Source organism: Arachis hypogaea, chromosome 19 (genome assembly GCF_003086295.3).
Source record: "Arachis hypogaea cultivar Tifrunner chromosome 19, arahy.Tifrunner.gnm2.J5K5, whole genome shotgun sequence".
NCBI lineage: Eukaryota > Viridiplantae > Streptophyta > Magnoliopsida > Fabales > Fabaceae > Arachis > Arachis hypogaea.
In genome coordinates this window covers 43,068,743-43,090,439 of record NC_092054.1, presented here as the reverse complement: position 1 = coordinate 43,090,439, position 21,697 = coordinate 43,068,743, and the positions used below count along the sequence as shown (strand labels likewise).

Sequence of the window (21,697 nt, the reverse complement as noted above, 5' to 3'; positions counted from 1 at the left end):
ACCTTATACATACACCTCACCATATTAATCGGCTGAAAGTCCTTGGTCTCCTTGGTAGCCACAAACTTCGGAACTAGTGTCATTCACGTGACATTCGCATCAGTTGGTAGTTTAGCGCTCTGAAAGAACTTCATCACCACTGCAGTGAACTATTAACCAATCTCTTTTCAGTATTGTTTGATGAAGTTTATATTATATCTATCACTGTCTGAGGCGTTAGAAAATTCACAATCTCAATCTGTCTTTCTAATTTTCTCCACACACTATAAATAATTGTTATTTTTTAACTCAATCTGATTTATTATAAATTAAAATTTTATTAAAAATTTATTATTAAATTATTATATAAATAAAATTTAATTTTTTAATATTTATTTAAAGAAAGGAGTAATTTAGTTTTTCAAATGATACTTGATAGAGAATCGTTAAAAAAAAAAAAAAAGCAAGCCGTGTTGAAGTGGATAAAAATGATTACATTTGCATCATTTGAATTATTAATATTTGGACAAAATTATTTAAGGGTTTGGAAGACACACATGAAAACATTGACAAAACTATTATTTCCAACGTGGCAAAAGATATTCATAAATCCTTTCGTTCAAAATAACTGTTGTCCTAGCTAGCGAACAGTAACAGAGTGAGTCGGTTGTGTCTATAAATGGCACAATAATGTCATGTTACTCCTTCACACCACACACTAACAAAAATAAGCTCTCTCACTTCATTCTAAACTGCCAAGGTTTCTGTTTTCTCTCTGAAACATGTTTAAGAACATCATCGACGCTGTCACTGGCGGAGGCGACAAGCAGAACCACCGCCAGACAGTGAAAGGGACGGTGGTGCTCATGAAAAAGAACGTGTTGGACTTCAACGATTTCAGTGCCTCCCTCCTCGATCGCCTTCATGAGTTTCTCGGAAAACGAGTCTCTCTCCAACTCATAAGTGCCGTCAACGCTGATGATCATGGTTAGTTCTCTTCCTTCCTTCCTTCCTTCCTTTCTTTCTGCTGAAGATTCTTCAAGAAATTATTCAAGAGTTACCGCTTGAACTGACTTTTGGATTTAATTAAACTCATTTAATCTTAATTCTAATATGATATGAGGTTTATCTAATTTTATGTTATTTTGGACCACCTATCTGCTAGTTACTTTGCTCAACAACTTATTTTTTATTTTTAGATAGCTATAACTTAAATATAGAATGAAGAATTCTAAAAATTTTAGTAGCATAGCACCCAATCAATTCGATCTTTTGGTATTCTCTGTTTTTGGTATACTGTTTTATCAAGGGGAAATGTACGGTAATTATAGTTATATTAGTTACAGTAATTATGCAAATATTTTAAAATTAAAATTATGTTTTTTATATTTTAGTAACATAAACGTTATTATAATTCCAAGACATTTTTTAAGATGTCATAATTACTATAATCATCCTAACATAAACACCCTATACTTTCATCAAACATTTTTTGAGAAAATGTGGACGCCTGCAATAAATACTTCTCTGCTTTACATTCCTTATCAATCATTTTCTTTCTCTTTTTTTTTTTCATTAAAAAAAAAAGGATTGTATAACTTTTCTCCATTCTTCTTTTATGTCTTGGGTGTTTGTTAATTATTACTTCAAAGTTCAAATGTTCGATAATGATTTCGCTCTGTTCACTACAGCTTTTTCCATTGTAGTAACTGCTTTCTTTAGTTTTGTTGTTATTTAGTTAATTAGTGTCTTAAGAAAAATTTTACTGTATAAAAGGGGGCTTAAATTTTTATATTCTTTTAACATTTTTTTTCTTTATGTTATAGCCTATAGGTACTTTTAAAATAATCATGAACATAATTCATTATTCTTTATAAAATTATTTAGTTAATTATTCTTTATAGCCTATAGGTACTTTTAATTCAATTTTTTTTATATAAAATTGGTTTCATCGGTTTCAAGATGAATTCGATTACTTTTAGGCCATGCACCAACTTTGGTGAAAAAACATTTAAACATGAATTGTCAGGCTTTTTGGATATAATAATAAAAGAAAAAAAAATCAATTTCTTGGTAAACACTGTCTAAAGTTCCAAGTAGTTGAATATACATTTTTAGCAATTATTGATCTTATGAGATCTTATATTTCTTAGCACTTTATATCTAGTCCAAGTTCAAATACTGCTGTTTGGTATTGGGAATTGTGATATTCCGATGATTGACACTGTAGTTTAATAATTTATTTGAATAATTAGTTTTATTTTATCTTTTGGGTCTATAGCGTGCTGATCAAGTGACATATCATAACTGATCATAAATAAATAAAACAAAATTAAAGTGTCGTCTTCTTTCTCAATTTTTTTTATTTTGAAGAAATCTTTCAATTCGTCTTCATTGTACTACTCGTTCAATGATGAAACTAAAAATAATGTGAGTCAACACTTCTTGTGAGAATAATGCTCAACATACAACAGGTTCCTTTAGTTATTCAGCCCATGGTTTTATAAAAACAACATCAATGTATTGTTTTGGTAAATATGATAAAGAATTTTATTTTTTATGCAATTGTATTTTTACCAGGTTCAAATACTTTTGATTGGGACAATGAGGAGATAGGAACACCAGGTGCATTTCTAATTAGGAACAACCATCACAGTGAGTTTTACCTTAAAAGCCTCACACTTGAAGATGTTCCTTCCCATGGTGTCATTCACTTTCCTTGTAATTCTTGGGTTTACCCTGCTAGTAAATATCAAAACGACCGCGTTTTCTTCTCCAACAAGGTACAATTACACACTTACCCTCCATACTTGTATTTCGAGTCATACTGTTTGTTGTTATTAAGGGTAACTTACACATGATAAATATCTATATTAATCCTCTTTGAGGTTTAGATGATTTTTTTTTTCAGTACATCAGGGGATTTGAACCCGGAGATAGTGGAAAGGAAAAATCTAAATTAACTATCTATACCAACTGAGCTAACCTCAGTTTTGAGGTTTAAATAATAATGCACTTGAGACCTTTGTGTTTTGTAAAACATGGCAATGACCTGCTTGTTTTATTTAGGATAAAGTATTATTTTGACCTTTAATATTTGGACCAAGTGCTAATATGATTTTTAACATTTTAAACATGTTATTTTTGTTTCAAAAAATTTTAAACAAGTTTAATGTTGTTCTATTATTAAATTTGTCACAAATAGTTAATGAAATGAGTGACGTGAACGTTAATAACGTTATTAGTGAAGTCATATCTTCTTATTCTCGTGTGTTAAAAAACATAATCAAAACTTTTTTATAACACTTTTTCTTCTCGTTCTTGTACAAAACTCCAAATTCTAACAATCAATTTTTAACGCTCTAGAATCAAAGAAAAAGATTTTACATTGGTGGTCGTTGGTGAGTTAATTTTATTTACATGTTTAAGTCGAACGGTATTAGCTCTTCAATATACTAATGTTCGTGTTAAATTTAACGGGAGGACAACATTAAAGCCATTTGAAACATTTTCTTCTTTTCTGAATCCCTTCCGTAAAGGAGCCGAATGAAACAAAAGTTTCACGTTCGGTTTTGAATTAGAGACGTTAAAAAAAAAAAGATAAATAAACGTCGACTATAACCCCTAGCCTTCCAAGCTAACGATGCGGGTTCGATTCCCGCTACCCGCTTTTATCTTATTTCTATATTAGATTAGAATCTTTCTTTTTTTTTTAGATTAGAATAAAATGTGGAATAAAATAAATACATTTTTTTAGTAAATTTTTTATCATTTCTGTTTAAAATTTTAGAGATCAAATTAAAACCTGACTCAACATTGGGACTAAAATAATACTTTACCCTTGCATTTAATTAGTTATCATTAGAAATGTGTGATACAAGTTACATAACTTTGTATGAATTGCAGACATACCTTCCAGCTGAAACACCAATATCACTGCTCAAGTATAGAGAAGAAGAACTAGAGAATTTAAGAGGGGATGGAAAGGGCCAGCTCCAAGAGTGGGACAGAGTCTATGATTATGAAGTCTACAATGACCTGGGAAATCCAGATAAGGGTCCACAACATGCTCGTCCAGTTCTTGGAGGGTCCACCGAATATCCATACCCTCGAAGAGGAAGAACCGGTAGAGCACCAGCTAAATCAGGTTAGTGCTTTATTCAGGTCTAGATTGTTCAATGTTCTGGAAGATTTTCAGTTGTGTTCTATGCTTGTTGATGTGGCAAGGATGATATGAATAAAATCAATGTTGTATGTGGTTGTTATCTTGGCAGATCCAAAGTATGAGAGTAGGTTGAATCTTGCTTTGAGCTTAAACATATATGTTCCAAGGGATGAAAGATTTGGTCACTTGAAGTTGGCGGATTTTCTCTCATATGCACTGAAATCTATAGTCCAAGTTCTCAAACCGGAATTTGAATCAATATTCGACAAAACCCCTAATGAGTTTGACAGCTTTGAAGATGTACTCAAACTATATGAAGGTGGACTTGAAGTGCCTGAGGGTGTAGTTAAGGTTATTCGGGATAATGTTCCTCTTGAAATGCTGAAGGAAATTTTTCGCACCGATGGTGAAAGGTTCCTCAAATTTCCTCTGCCTCAAGTGATTGCAGGTATTATAAACATAGAAAACTATGCATTTTGCAAAGTGCAAACCGTTCCTATTGAATGATTGGGATATTGGTGCAGTGGATAAGTTTGCATGGAGAACAGACGAAGAATTTGCGAGAGAGATGTTGGCCGGAATAAACCCGGTTATGATCCGCAGTCTCGAAGTAAGCCAATGTTTCATATCTTTTCTTTTTATTTTAAGATTAATTGTTAACAATTAAAAAATTAAACAATCATCCTTAAACTGCAGGAATTCCCACCAGCAAGCAAGCTAGACCCAAAAGTCTATGGTGATCAAACCAGCACAATAACAAAAGAACACATTGAAAGTAATTTGGAAGGCCACACAATTAATGAGGTAATTTTTAAAATGATGCTGTGTTTTCACAATAAATCCTTCCATCTAATGTTTTATTTGTATTGATTCAATAGGTAATCATAGAAAGGAAGTTATTCATATTGGATCACCATGATGCACTAATGCCATACCTGAGAAGGATAAACTCCACTTCTACAAAGACTTATGCTTCCAGAACACTTCTTTTCTTGCAAAAGAATGGGACATTAAAGCCCCTCGCCATCGAGCTGAGTTTGCCGCATCCCGAGGGAGATCAACATGGCGCCATAAGTAAAGTTTTTGTCCCCGAAGAAAAAGGTGTTGAAAATTCCTTGTGGCAACTCGCCAAAGGTTATGTCGGAGTAGTCGACTCCGGCTATCATCAACTTATAAGCCATTGGTAATAATAACTCCATCAGAGAAATTTAGAGTAAAAGTGTTTTGTTATTTGATGTTGTGTTTCTTGCATCACAGGCTACATACTCATGCAGTCATCGAGCCGTTTATTATCGCGACGAACAGGCAGCTTAGTGTTCTTCATCCGATTTATAAGCTGTTACATCCTCACTATCGCGACACCATGAATATAAATGCGCTTGGAAGGCAGATCCTCATCAATGCAGGTGGTGCTCTAGAGGTAACAGTTTTTACATCAAAATATTCCATGGAGTTTTCCTCTATGCTTTATAAAGATTGGGTTTTCCCGGAGCAAGCACTACCTCAAGATCTTCTCAAGAGGTAACCCACCATATTGAAATCAAGAGAACAAATAATTTTAGAGAAAATTTCACTCCCATTTCCTGAGAGAGAGGCTAAAATAACACTCTCCGAAAATATACATTTTACAAATAGAGAAGAGGGGAGTGTCATTTTAGCATCTCTCTCAAGTGAAAGGAATGAAATTTTCTCATAATTTTGTTATGTGACATTGTTCGATCGCCATGAATTTCGTGTTAACATGTTGCATCTTTGCTTATTTCAGAGGAGTGGCTGTTAAAGATTCAAGTTGCCCACACGGCCTTAAGCTATTGATCGAGGATTACCCTTTTGCAGTTGATGGACTAGAAATCTGGTTCGCCATCAAGACATGGGTTCAAGACTATTGCAGCGTTTACTACAAGGACGACGAGTCAATCAAGAAAGACGCAGAACTCCAATCTTGGTGGAAGGAATTAAGGGAGAAGGGCCATGGTGACAAGAAAGAAGAGATATGGTGGCCAAAGATGCAGACACGTGAGGAGCTCATTGAAACATGCACCATCATTATATGGATCGCTTCGGCTCTTCATGCCGCCATCAACTTCGGACAGTATCCGTACGGAGGCTACCCGCCGAACCGTCCAGCCATAAGTAGCAAATTGGTGCCGGAAAAAGGAACGCCGGAGTATGATGAACTGTTGGCGAATCCTGATAAGACTTATCTGAAAACATTCACTTCACAGTTCAAGGCTGTTCTTGGAATTTCACTTGTGGAGATCTTGTCTAGGCATTCTAGTGATGAGGTGTACTTAGGGCAGAGAGACACTGAAAATTGGACGTCGGATGCTGAGGCGTTAGAAGCATTTGCCAAGTTCGGGAAGAAGATTGAAGATATTGAGGAAGGGATGAAGAGAATGAACAATGATGAGAAACTGAGGAACAGATATGGACCCGTTAAGATGCCGTACACTTTGCTTTATCCTTCTAGTGAAGGTGGACTAACTGGAAGAGGGATTCCAAATAGTGTCTCAATCTAAAATTGTGCCTAGAGAGCTTATAGCTATGTTATGTTATTTGCTTGACTTTGATGGATCTATCAGATAGTGTCTTAATTATAAAATCCTTTCAATTTCAATGGGTGTGTCTGCTGTGCTCCCTTTTAGTCCCCTTCTAGAAATTGCAGTAGCCTGTTTAACTGCTCAATGTTATTTTTAATTCTATTTATCTGATCCAATGGTTGCCGCTTGGCATGGCTTGTTCTTTGTCGCCTCTGCCCTTTAGTTTTAATTTGATGCATTTACCTCACCCTTCCATTCCTAATTTACCATACTACTTTAACTGTTCATTTCTATGTTTATTTTCAGTTACCTCATCTTGTTATCATCATAAACTACCATTTTAGCCCTTTCTTACTACACAACCTATTTAATTTAGTACTTAATAAATTGGAAAAGGAAAAACTGGAGCAACTATTAGTTAATTCAACCAGGCTTCTAAATCCAAATACCAAATCATTCTTCAACATATTCTTCCTTCTAGGTAAGAAAGACTTCAAAATATATGTATTGATCGAGTCCATTAAATATTAGAACATTGTTGAAAAATCAAACAAGCTTTTGAAAAAAACTTACATGTTGCCTTCAGCGCGCATCTGTTGGTTGTACTCCTCCATCTGCTTTTACAACCAATCGAGTTGCTCCAATTTCTCTTTCAATTCGAGCTGATGGCAACGACTCCTCCTACAAGTACAAGAAGGTCGTTGTACCTTTGTTCCGTTTGCTGGTGAAGCTCCTGTATCAGCTTCTGCACCTCCTTCCTCAAGTCAACAATTTTCTAAGTATCGGCAAGGCTGGTGGCAGAGGCAGAGGCAGAGGCAAAGGCAGAGGCAGAGAAAGCCACCATTACAGAGAAACAGAGGCCACTGGCGAAGAACGATTCCAACCCGAAGCGACGATTCTTATGGGAATCAGAGGCGGTCTTAGGTCAAATCCTATCAGGATCTACCATTGAGGTCTCGGAGCCGACTTCGTCGTTCCCACTAGGCGGCTGAGATTGGTGGGTCGTGCCCGTCAACATCTGCGTGTATTCCTCCTGTGTCACACACATCGTAATTAGGATAACAGTTAAATAATTGCTTTTAAACAAAATAAATTTGAAACTTAGAATTAATTTAAACTCATATAATGGGCCGCTGACCGCTCGTCAACAAATCTCTTCTTGTTGGCCTTCAAAGTATGGATATTCTTGAAGGTCTCCGCTAGTGTCGCCTCACAGTCCAATAAAATAAATGAATAACTTAAACAACTAATTCAAGTAACTACTAAAATATTACACAATGACAAAATTCTTACCAGTTTGCTCTTCATCTTCATGAAGGTTGCCAACCCACCTGTATACTTTGACGACTTGGGCGAAGTGCTGTTAGCGACATTCATTAGACGGCGACACTTGAACTTCTCATCATGAGTAAAATAGATCTCCAAGTCCTTCTTGATGGCTGAACAGATCCACGACGTTAAGTGGTTGCGCCCTTTATGAACGTCACTCATCATCTGCTGAAAACGTTTAGCTGTTTGGTGGTCGTTAATCTTCCTAATCATGAGATTATGCTTCGCATCTCATATGAATTTCAACTGCACAAAGTGATTCACCAACATTAGTTAGTCAGAATAAAATACAATTCAAGTACAGTTAATTAATTCAACATTATTGGGTTCTTACTGCCCACTTCTGAAACCATCGATCTCTGGTCCCAGATTGCATGTAGGTCAGCCACGGGTGGTCGTACATTGACTTAATGATGTTGAAGATCTCCTGTGTGCAAGCATTGGAATTTCGTGCAAACCCAGTAGAGAAAAAATCTAACATTAACAAACATATAGAAATGCGACGGACAGTGGTGGAGGGGCATCCTGCAGGGGGACACTGGAGGAATCACCCACTGCGAATTCTGTTGTCGCTGGATCTGCAAGGGGCGTAGCAAAAGGAGGAACGTAGTTGGTGTTTGAGATAATGATAAATTGCTGGTCTCCCGCTTATGATGTCACAGGAGTCGATGGTGTAGTCAAAGTAGAGGGCGATGACTGGGTAGTCTTTGGGGATTCAGTGGAAGGCCACCCTCTACCACGACCACATGACCCACTCGACCTACCATTTGCGTTTTGGTTATCATATGGTAATTTAGAGTTTATTCGTATTTGTTATTTAGCTATTATAAAATAGGATTTATGTTGATTATATTAGATTCGTGTTGATTATTCTGGTTATTAAAATTGGTTTTATGATGAAGAAATTAAAATAAATTATATAATTTAGTGTTTGTTTATTTTACAAAGTTAGATCGCTTTATACTGTGCATTTGAGTTTATTAGTAAAAATGATTGAAGCCTTTTGGTGGGTGGATTAGGATTTCAACCCTTGTATGTTGGGTTGGATGGATATTTGGTTTGGATGGAACCCTTAAGGGGTGGAGAAATCCGAATTTTAGGGGAGACTCTGTCGAAATTTTTATAAGATTTTGAGTGAAATTGAAAAATTAAAATTATGTTTTCGAAAGTTTTAGAATTATGTTTAGAGTTGATATTTTTGTTAATTATGACATGAATTGGTTCCTTTTTAAAATTCTTATTTTAAGTATTTTGGGTTATTTGTTATTTCTTGAATTTCTTCTTATATTATTATTTATTGGTGTTTGTTATATTATTAATATATTTACTGTATTGAGTGTATTAATATGTTTAGAGTTGGTGAATTTAATTGTGTTAGTAATATATTCAATGTGCAGATATTTGGACAAATTTACCCTTTAAAAATTAATAATTAGCCTTTTCCTTTTTTTGAAAAAAAAAACATTATCCCTAAGAATCATCTTCCATCGTCATTATTAGACACCAACAGAAAATTTTTCATCATCATCAGCATCTTCCATCCACCTCTAACACCCTCATCCACATTAGAGAGAGAAAGAGAGAAAGAGAGAGAGAGAGAGAAAGAGAACGAAGAAAGAAGAAGAAGAATCATCAGCATCCTCCATCCACCTCTCTAACACCATCATCCACATCAGAGAGGGAGAAAGAAAAAGAAGGCAGGAAACGGGCGACGTTGCAATCGTGGCTGAGGAAGAAAGAGGGAGTTTGGCCAAGAGAAAATCAGAAATAGGGAGAGAAAGAGGGAGTGAAAAACAGAGGCTGAGGGGGAGGAAAGAATAATAGAAGAGGAGGAAAGGGGAGGAAGAAACGACGATGTGAAGAGGCATTGCTGCCACCGCCGCCGTTACGGCTATGGACAAAGAGACAGATCAGATTGAGAGGGGGAAGAGGAGAGAGAGAGAGGGAGAGAGAGAGAGAGAGAGAGAGAGAGAGAGAGAGAGAGAGAGAGAGAGCACGACACGAAGGAGGAGAAGGGGAGGAGGTCCACGCCACCGAACCTCTGGTTGCCGGAAACCGGCGCTACAGTCTCTTTTCTCCCTGCTCTACCACTCCTTATTCTTGGCGACTCAACCTACGCAGGCACCATCATTCCCTTTCTTTTTTCTCCTTTTCTTCTTCTTCTTCCTCTGTCTCTGGTGCCTTCTCTTCTTTCTTTTCTTTTTCTTTGTGTGGAGATTAAGTTGTGTATAATTTTGAAAATTTAGGATTAGAGATAAATAAGAATGAGTTTAGAATAATTTGAAATGTAATGATGATAATGAATAATATAGATGTAGTGATAAAAATTGATAGATTGAATTTAGAAATACAAATATGAGATTTGTGAAAATGAGAGGAGAGAGTTTTTTTATTTTATTTTATCAGAGATAATTTGGTCCAAAAATTAGAATAGGATCATTTTAATACTAAATTTAACATTAAGGACAATTTCAAACCCAAAAAAATGTTAGAGATTATTTTGATTTTGACCTCAAATCATAGAGACCAAAACAGTACTTATATTGATTAAAAAATCTAATGGTTCTTCAATGAATTTACTTGTGAGTTTTGAATGATACTTCGCATCATTTTTGTTCCAGGGTAACCTAATCGGTCATGCCAAATGGTAAATTCATTTGGGCTAGTAAATTTTTGGTTTACTATAACATGTGATTCAATTGCACTAATATGAGTATAATATATATCAGAAGAAAACATAGGTAATATAATTTTTTTATTTGAATCACAATTCGTAATATAGAGAAACTCATTATTATTCTCATCTACTGTCTCAATATGATATCCATTCTTACAAATATGTTTAAAACTCAACAAGTTCCTTTGAAACTTTGTAGATAACAACATATTATCTATAATGAGTTTTATTTCTTTAGGAAATAAAATAACAACTCTTCCACATCCATCAATCATTTTACTGGTACAAATAATGGTAGCAACACTTGTCTCTTCATGTACAAGATTGGAAAAATAATTTTTGTTTTTAAGAATAGTGTGTGTACTTGCACTATCTGCAAGACAAATATCTTCTTCTTGTACCTTCATCATTTTTTTCATAGGAAAGAATTAACATGTGAAAATGTAATTTAACGTATAAAATTACTTCGATCATGAGAGAGCGAGAAAGAGAGCGAGAGAGAGTGGGTTGGAAAAACACAGGTTGGGGTAGGTCTAGGTAGTCACGATCCAAAGTCAAGGATCCAATGATTTAGAACCGAGAAGAGTACGTCCGTTTGGAGAAGGAATTCTTTAGTATTTTTGTGGATGGGCTACCAGAAGATATATCAAAACGTGAATTATTTGGCTTATTTTTGTGGATAGGGCAGCATTGACATATATCTATCAAGGAAGATGAGAAATGGTGTGGTATACCTTTTTGGGTTCATACGATAGACCACAAAGGGAGAAGCTTTGAAAGCCATTTTAGAAATGAATCGAATGCGATTGCGAGGTCAGAAAATTTTTGTGGGAGGGGCGAGGTATAGACGGGATACTGACCAGGGGAAGAAGGTAGTGGTTGTGGACACTACGATTCGGCGAATTGATGATGGAGTTGTGAAACGTCAGAAAACTAGTGCTCTATGAGGGGAACAATCGGAAGAACGGGCAAACATGGACACTGGTAAAGATATGCATGGAAAGTGTGGACGAAGAAGATAGATGTCTCGGTGGCACAGCTAAATTTGAGCTGGTTATAGAAGAGTGTTATCGGTACCATGATGACAGCTATAGACTTTGGTTTGTTGAACGCGACATCTCGTAAGGAGTGGCCTCACATGGTCAAGGTTTGTGAGATGGGGGCATACAAAGCCTTACTAACTTTTCATAGCATTCGCACTATGGAAGCAGCGCTCGCACTTGACGGGAATGGCCCGTTGAAGTTTTTTCATAGGGTGTGAAGGTGGGAGGAGAATGACCGATGCGAAACTAGAAGGGTGTGGCTCGAGTGCTTGGGAGTACCGTTACATGCTTGGTCAGAAGATGCGTTCTGTACAATCGGTGAACAGTGGGGTAAGGTGGTGAATTGTAACGATACAACAAAATCATGTCAGTCCTTTAGTGTTAGACGAGTGCAGATTGACACATGCATGTTCGAGGTCATTCATGAATGGGTACACATTACTGTAGGGACGGTTGGATTCGATGTATTAATAAAGGAAGCGGGAATTGAAGTCGATGGCTTACTGCCTTATGTGGTGAAGGATGTGTTGGAAGGCACTGATGGATTCTCTATGGGAGAGGAAAATGTGCTATGGGAGATCCTGGAAATCACCAGGGTGGTAATAGCAGTAATACGCTGCTGTCGGAATGGGATGCAGCAGCAGATTTGATAGCGACGACGGTTAGGAAGGAGAATCAATGATAGGGAAAAGTTGTAATTAAACATGAGGATTTGAATGAATGGAGAAATGATTTTTTTAATTTGAACACAACAAGAACAACAGTTAGGTCAATCAATTCTGGTGTGTTGAGGGCTGATCAATCAGATTTTGCAGCAAGTAATAAAGATGCTAATTCGGATAGAACTGAATCCTGGAATTATGGTAGGACCGAGATGGTGGCTGGGGTGGAAATTAATAGCAATAGTAGGAGGGGTGATGCGTGAGCATCTTATCTATCTTTTCATTGTGAATTTGCACTTGAATTGTTAAGTTTAATCAAGAATTAATACATTTTAGCCACTATGAATGCTACTTTGAGCTTTGTACAATTCTGTTTATTTCAGGTAGCATTTTGGATGGATTTCGTAGAGTTTAGGCCAAGGCTAGAGAATGGAGAAAACGATGAATTGTTGCTGACCACTCCACGCTGAACTTGGAATTTTTCAAGTTCAGCGTGGAACTAATCCTCCATCCAGACAATTCGACCTTGTCCACGCTGAACTTGGGATTTTCCAAGTTCAGCGTGGAATCCACGCTCTAAGGGAGAACCATGCACCATCCCACGCTGAACTTGGAAATTTCCAAGTTCAGCGTGGACTCAATGGAACTCAATAAGGACGCCTCTGCTTATCCCACGCTGAACTTGAGGTTTTTCAAGTTCAGCGTGGATCCTAACAACCAAGTGGTCCCCAGGCATTCAAGAAAAGCTGCAAATGAAGCCAGATTTATTTTGATTTAATTTTATTTTATTTATAATTAGGAAAAGATATTATTTTAGTTTTAGAAAATATATTTTACATTAATTAGGATTAGATATAAAAGGGAAAAGAATCAGCCCTTCGGGCATCTCTTCTCTTCTCTTTTACCTCATTCTACAATTTACAATTTTTCAGAATCCTTATTTTCTCTCTGAACCATGAGCAACTAAACCTCCATTCTTAAGGTTAGGAGCTCTATCTATTGTATGGATTGATACTATTATTTTTCTATTTTAATTCATGTATTGATTTCTATTTCAAAAATTGTTTTCGTTCTTTATCTTATGAATTTGGGTGGAATGGAAGTATGACCCTTGTTCTAATTGAGTTCTTGTATAACTTGGAAAAGCTCTTTAATTGAACAACAGCTTGAAAACATATTCTCCTAAATTTCTAATTATCTGGACTTAACGGGATATGTGACATATAATCCTTTTATATTTGGGTAATTAGGATTTTTGTGGCATATAACTAGAATTTAACTTCACCCTCTAATTGGAATTGAGTGACCAAGGAATTGGCGGTTAATGAAGGTTAGAGAAGACTAAAAAGGTCTAAGAAATTAGGGTTTAGTCACTTATAGTTTGCCATGAATTAAATCTTGCATGATTAAAATAGTTAGTAAGAAAAGTCAATCCGAAAAATAGATAACTCTGAAGTCTTAACTGTTTCTTGGTGCAGAAATTTTAACCACAAACTAACCGGCAAGTGCACCGGGTCGTACCAAGTAATACCTCAGGTGAGTGAGGGTCGATCCTACGAGGATTGTTGGACTAAGCAACAATAGTTGATTAATTTACTTAGTTAGACAAGCAGAAAAATGTGTTTGAAGGTTCAAAAGCATCAACAGTAAATTCAGAATATTAATAAAGCAAGCAGTGAATTGAGGTGAATAATATATGGAGAAAACAGTTAAGGCTTCAGAGATATCTATTTTTCTGATTGGCTTTTCTTACTAACTATTTTAATCATGCAAGATTTAATTCATGGCAAACTATATGTGACTAAACTCTAATTCCTTAGACCTTTTTAGTCTCCTCTAAAATTCATCAACCGCCAATTCCTTGGTCACTTAATTCCAATTAGAGGGTGAAGCTTAATTCTAGTTTATATGCCACAAAAATCCTAATTACCCAAATATAAGAGGATTATATGTCACGTATCTCGTTAAGTCCAGATAATTAGAAATTTAAGAGAATATGTTTTCAAGCTGTTGTTCAAGTAAAGAGCTTTTCCAAGTTATACAAGAACTCAATTAGAAAAAGGGTCATACTTTCGTTCCACCCAAATTCATAAGATAAAGAACGAAAACAATTCTTGAATTATAAATCAGTGCATGAATTAAAATAGAAAAATAATAGTATCAATCCATACAATAGACAGAGCTCCTAACCTTAACAGTGGATGTTTAGTTGCTCATGGTTCAGAGAGAAAAACTAGGATTCTGATAAAATGTAAAATGGGCTCAGGTGGAATGAAAAGTGGAATAATGTTGGAATCCCCCATAAGAGAAGTTTCTTTTCTCTTTTATATCTAATCCTAATTAATTTAAAATCTATTTTCTAAAACTAAAATAATATCTTTTCTTATTTTAAAATAAAAATAAAGTTTAAATCAGAATTAATTAAATAATCAGAGTTTTCTGCGTTTTCTGCACGTGGCGAATGTCATGCGTACGCGTCAGTCTAGCGTACGCGTCGATGGTCTTCTTCGCGTGTCACGCGTACGCGTCAGGTACGCGCACGCGTCGCTATGCAAATCTCCAAATCACGCGCACGCATCAGGCACGCGCAATGTCATCTCCTTTAATTCTTGTGCTGATTCTATTTGTGCAAGCTTCCTCTCCATCTTCTAAGCCATTCCTGTCCTATATAGCCTTCTTTTCTTTTTCTGCAGAAGCTCCATCAAATCCAACCAAATGCTACCTAAAATAAACAGAATTGCACACGACTCAAAGTAGCATCCATAGTGGCTAAAAGATTACTAATTCTTGATTAAAGTCAACAATTTAAATGCAGATTCATTAGGAAAAGATAGGAAAGATGCTCACGCATCACAACACCAAACTTGAATTGTTGCTTGTCCTCAAGAAACCAAACTAATATACGCTTAGAATGTGAATTTGCATGAGAATGAGAGTTCGATTAAGCTCATGTCTCTTCTTATAGTGGGGTTTATAACTGCAATCTTGAATAGTTTCGGCATCTCACTCTCCTTTAAATCAGAAGGATGTCACTGTCATTCGGAATTAGAATCCGGATAATATTATGAATTCTCTGATCTTTTGTAACTCAATTTAACCCTTGAACACAGCAATTTTTCTTTGATTCTCTTTTCTTTGGTGCTTTGCAACTTGAGCCTAGCCGTGACTTTAAATGTTTTGTCTCAAGCTTCACTTGACACAGAAACACCACAAGCACTTAACTGGGGAACTCTTTTGAAGTTTTGATTTTTCTTTCAGCTACTCCCAGACATTGGTGCTGAAAGCCTTTGGCATACTCTACTAATTGCAATTGATCTCGACTCTAAATGTTTTGTCTCAAGGATTACTTGACATAAGAACACCACAAGCATATGACTAGGGAAATAACTCTTTGAGCTTTTAATCATGTCTGACCTCCCTAGTCATTGATGCTCAGAGCCTTGGACCTTGCTTTGATATCCCCCTTTTTTTTTGCTGTTTCTTTTGTTTCAAGGATTAAATTTTTGTTTATTTCAGAGAAGTTATAATAATTCTCTAAATCCTTGTTCCTTGTACATCAACATTCTTTGATTCAAATTCAAATATGCACTATTCATGTCATGCATTCAGAGTCACAGAAAATACCACCACATTTGAATAAATGAGACTACTCTAAAAAAATTAAACTCAATTTCTCATGCACTACATCTTTTCTTCTTTCTTTTTGATTTCAAGCTCTGTGGGCAATACATGAGGCACCTTTCAACATTAAAGAAAATAACAGAAAAATTCAAAATAGTAGACTAAACTAGAACCTAGGAAGTTATCTAATAAAGCATCATGCAATAAACGAGACAAAATAGCAGAAAACCGGAACATAACATAGTAACAGCGGGAAGGAATATAGAATGAAAGGAACTCAATCACCTCAGTTATCCTAGCGGTCGTTTTATTCTTCAGGCTGTGCTCCTCCGTGAAGATGATTTGCCTCCCTTTGCTACCATAAAAATAAACAGAAAACCCATCAGCGAGCGACAACACCAAACTTAAAGTTTTGCTTGTCCTCAAGCAAAGAAGAACTGAAAACAAAGAGAGACATAGAAAGACATAAAAAAATAGCATGAGGAAAGAAGAATAAAAGGATAAAAGAACAAGAGAGAATTAGGATTGGGGGTGGATGATTTGAAATCAGGCGCCGAGGTGGTTTAATTGGGCGTCGCATGCGACGCGTACGCGTGGATCGCGCGAATTTCAAGCGACGCGTACGCGTCTGGGACGCGGACGCGTGATGTTGGTTGTGCGAATGGCGCAAGGGCAGCCCCGTGCACGCACAACTCTCTGCTCAGATACGCACAAGAGCCAAAATTGCATATGACGCGTACGCGTCAGGGACGCGTACGCGTGGACGGCCAGGGTGGGAAAACGATGCGCACGCGTCAGGGACGCGTACGCGTGATGTGGCTTGTGTGGCCAGCATAGTTCCAGCCCCACACCATCATAACTCTCGGGGCATACATTCATTTACGCCATTTTCAAGGTCACGCGTACGCGTGGGGGACGCGTACGCGTGGACTGGTGAAAACGCAAGCGACGCGTACGCGTGAGAGACGCGTACGCGTGAGAGACGCGTACGTGTGGACTTGCTTGTGCGCAAGGCACGCCACCAGCACCACTCCTGCCCAACTCTCTATTCAATTTTATTATTTTTTTTCACGCACACACATATGACACGTACGCATCATAGACGCTCGCGCGTCGTGTGCTCTTTTTTTTTTATTCGATTCCTGTTCGAAAATAGCTGCATGATCAGAACACACTTAAAACGAAAGAAAAACAGTAAAAACTCAATAAAAATCAAAGAAGTAAGAAAAGCACTACTACAAAAAATAACTAAGGATACAAAATTATCGGGTTGCCTCCCGACAAGCGCTTCTTTAACGTCAGTAGCTTGACGGTCAATTCTGCTAATTCAGCAGATGAGCGGACCTCTGGCGATCAATCTCGCCTCCAAGATAGTGCTTCAACCTCTGGCCATTCACTGTAAATTTTCTGTCAGAATTCTCTTCCTGTATTTCCACATGACCATATGGTGAAGCTCTGGAAACCACAAACGGTATTGACCACCGAGATTTCAGCTTCCTGGGAAAGAGTTTGAGCCTTAAATTATACAAAAGTACTCTCTGTCCTGACTCAAAGACTCTGATGGCAATCTTCTTGTCATGCAATAACTTGGTTCTCTCCTTATAGAGCTTGGCATTCTCATAGGCTGAATATCTGAATTCATCAAGCTCATTCAACTGAAGCATTCGCTTGATTCCTGCAGCTTCTGAATCAAGATTCAGATACCTGATTGCCCAGTAAGCTTTATGCTCTAGCTCGACTGGCAAGTGACAGGCTTTGCCATAGACCAACTGATAAGGGGACATGCCAATGGGAGTCTTGTACGTTGTCCGGTATGCCCAGAGAGCGTCATCAAGCTTCCTAGACCAGTCTTTTCTTGAAACACTGACACTCTTTTCTAGAATCCTCTTGAGGTCCCTGTTGGAAACTTGAACCTGTCCACTTGTCTGAGGGTGATAGGGGTTGCCACTTTATGACGGACTCCATATCTCTGCAGAAGAGAGTCTAGCTGTCTGTTATAGAAGTGACTTCCTCCATCACTAATGAGTGTCCTTGGAACACCAAACTGGCTAAAGATATATCTCTGAAGAAAACTCATTACCACCTTGGCATCATTGGTGGGTAGAGCCACAGCTTCCACCCACTTGGACACATAATCAACTGCCACTAAAATATAGTTGTTTGAATGTGAGGGTGGGAAAGGTCCCATGAAATTAATATTACATACATCAAACAACTCAACCTCAAGAATCCCCTGCTGTGGCATTTCATGGTTGGCAGGGAGATTTGTGGCTTTTTCACATCTGTCACAGTGCTTCACAAATTCTCTTGAATCTCTGAAGAGAGTCGGCCAGTAAAACCCGCTCTGAAGGACCTTTGTAGCTGTCCTTTCACCACCAAAGTGGCCTCCATAATCAGAACCATGACAGTGCCAAAGAATCTGCTGTTTTTCCTCTTCTGGGACACATCTCCGGATTATACCATCTGAACACCTTTTAAAAAGGTATGGTTCCTCCCAAATGTAGTACTTGGCATCAGTCAATAGCTTCTTCACTTGTTGCCTACTGTACTCCCTTGGAATAAAATTCACGGCCTTATAATTTGCAATGTCTGCAAACCATGGAGCCTGCTAAATGAGGAACAATTGCTCATCCGAAAATGTCTCAGTCACAGCTGTGGGTGGTTGTACTCCTGCTTCAGGCTCAATTCTGGAGAGATGGTCAGCTACTTAATTTTCTGACCTTCTCCTGTCTTTTATCTCAATATCAAACTCTTGAAGGAGCAATACCCATCTGATTAATCTTGGTTTAGAATCCTATTTGGTTGGAAGGTACTTTAAAGCAGCATGATCAGTGTAAACAATAACCTTAGAACCAATTAAATAGGACCTAAACTTATCAACAACATACACAATAGCTAATAATTCTTTTTCTGTAGTTGTGTAATTCTTTTGGGTATCATTTAACACACGGCTAGCATAGTAAATGACATGTACAAGCTTACCATGCCTCTGTCCTAAAACAGCTCCTATAGCAAAGTCACTAGCATCACACATTAATTCAAATGGTAAATCCCAGTCAGGGGGAGCTATGTTGGGAGCAGAGGTAAGGTTTGCTTTTAGAGTTTTAAAAGCATGCAGAAATTCAGCATCAAACACAAAAGGAACATCAATAACCAACATGTTGCTCAATGGTTTAGCAATTTTAGAAAAGTTCTTTATAAATCTCCTATAAAATCCTGCATGACCCAAGAAACTCCTGACTTCCTTAACATTAGTTGGTGGTGGTAATTTTTCAATTACCTCTACCTTTGCTCTGTCAACCTCAATCCCCTTACTTGAAATCCGGTGTCCAAGAACAATGCCTTCTGTAACCATAAAATGGCATTTTTCCAATTTAAAACAAGGTTTGATTCTTGACACCGTTTCAAGACAAGAGATAGATGCTTAAGGTAGGATTCAAAAGAATTACCAAAAATAGAAAAATCATCCATAAATACCTCAATGAACTTTTCAACCATGTCAGAAAAAATTGAAAGCATACACCTTTGAAAAGTTACTGGAGCATTACAAAGTCCAAATGGCATTCTTCTGTAGGCAAACACTCCAAAGGGGCATGTGAATGCTATCTTTTCTTGATCTTGAGTGTCCACTGCAATTTGATTATATCCAGAATATCCATCTAGAAAACAATAAAAAGCATGACCAGCTAACCTCTCAAGCATCTGATCAATGAAAGACAGGGGGAAGTGATCCTTCCTTGTAGCAGTGTTGAGCCTCCTATAGTCTATACACATTCTCCATCCTGTGACTATCTTTGTAGGAATAAGCTCATTCTTTTCATTCTTGATCACTATCATCCCTCCTTTCTTGGGAACTACCTGCATAGGACTTACCCAAGGACTGTCAGAAATAGGGTAAATAATACCTGCTTCCCATAATTTCATTACTTCTTTTTGGACCACCTCTTTCATAGTTGGATTGAGTCTCCTTTGTGGTTGCACAACTGGTTTAGCATCATCTTCAAGGAGGATCTTGTGCATACACTTGGTTGGACTAATCCCCTTCAAGTCACTAATTGTCCACCCAAGAGCTGTTTTATGGCTCCTGAGCACTGAAATAAGTGCCTCTTCCTCTTCAGGCTTCAGGTAAGAGCTAATAATCACTGGATAGAAATCATTTTCACCCAAAAACACATATTTCAGAGAAGGAGGTAAAGGTTTGAGCTCAAGCTTGGCAGCTTCCTCCTCTGCTTTAAGCATGTGAACCATAGCCTTCTGGGGTGGTAAATCATCAACTTCAACTAATTCATACTCAGAAATAGGATCCAGAATGTCATCAAGCACCTCAGCCTTCAGTACCTCTTGAACAAGTGGTTCAATAACATCTATTTTCATACACCCTTCAGAATCATTAGGGTGCTTGAGAGTTTCAAAAACATTAAGGACCACCTTTTCTTCATTGACCCTCAGGGTTAATTCACCCTTTTGCACATCAATCAGAGCTCTACCTATAGCTAAAAAGGGTCTACCAAGTATAATAGAGGATTTTACCTCCTCTTCCATGTCTAATATAAGAAAATCAATAGGAAAAATAAATGGTCCTACTTTCACAAGTAAATCCTCGACAACACCCACAGGTAATTTAATAGAAAGATCAACAAGTTGAAGAGAAATACGAGTGGGTTTTACCTCCTCAATTTAAAGCTTTTTCATCACTGAAAGTGGCATTAGATTGATGCTAGCTCCAAGATCACATAAAGCTCTCTGAATGGTGACATCTCCAATGGTGCAAGGAATTACAAAGCTCCCTGGATCTGACATCTTCTCAAGAAGGTTGTGTTGGATAATGGCACTACATTCCTTGGTTAACACCACTGTTTCTTGTTCCTTCCAATTCCTCTTGTGGGTCAACAATTCTTTCATAAATTTTGCATAGAGAGGCATTTGCTTAAGAGCCTCTGCAAAAGGAATGTTGATCTGTAGCTTCTTAAAGATATCTAAAAATTTAGAGAATTGCTTTTCTTTGGAAGCCTCCTGAAGCCTCTGAGGATATGGCATTTTTGGCTTGTATTTAGGAGCCTTTGGCAATGTAGGATAAGTGTCAAGAGAGTCAGGGAACGGGTTGTCTGCACGCTTAGGAGGGGCGTGCTCCACTTCTTCCTTCTTCTCCTCTGGAGCTTCCTTTTCAACTAGCTCTTTATTGGCCTTTGTCTCAGAGCCAGCTGTTTTACCACTTCCCAATTGAATAACCTTGCAATCTTCTCTTGGGTTCACCACTGTATCACCTAGAAATGTACTTGCAGACCTTTCAGGTATTTGCTTACTCAGTTGGCCCATTTGCACCTCTAAGTTTCTAATGGAGGCTCTGGTTTCCTGCATAAAACTCCTCCTCATCTTCCAATTAGAATCTTCTTGGGATTTAGAATTTGCCTGCGGAGGTGATTTTTATTGATGAGATTGAAATTGGCGGTTATTGTGATTGTTCTGTTGGAAGCCGCCCTGAGAATTATTGTTGAAATTCTAAGATCTCTGAGGTTGGTCCCTCCACCCAAAATTTAGGTGATTTCTTCACCTCTGATTGTATCTCTTAGAATATGGATCATTGTTGAGATTTCTAGGACCATTTTCCATGTAGTTGACCTGTTCAGAAGAGGATTGAGCATAATCATAATTATCATTTTACATAAAATTACCTGTCATGT

The 21,697-nt window shown here is 37.4% G+C and overlaps 1 protein-coding gene across 1 annotated transcript; it reads left to right on the top strand.

Annotated features, from left to right (window-relative positions):
• The first annotated feature begins 544 nt into the window (after nt 1–544).
• On the top strand, nt 545–6,888 carry LOC112779892 (probable linoleate 9S-lipoxygenase 5). The gene is made up of 9 exons (XM_025824249.3): nt 545–966; nt 2,560–2,762; nt 3,886–4,126; nt 4,254–4,592; nt 4,669–4,754; nt 4,841–4,948; nt 5,023–5,327; nt 5,402–5,665; nt 5,910–6,888. The coding sequence occupies exons 1-9, from the start codon at nt 762–764 to the stop codon at nt 6,661–6,663; spliced, it is 2,505 nt and encodes an 834-aa protein (XP_025680034.1). The 5' UTR covers nt 545–761; the 3' UTR covers nt 6,664–6,888.
• Nucleotides 6,889–21,697: the final 14,809 nt, after the last annotated feature.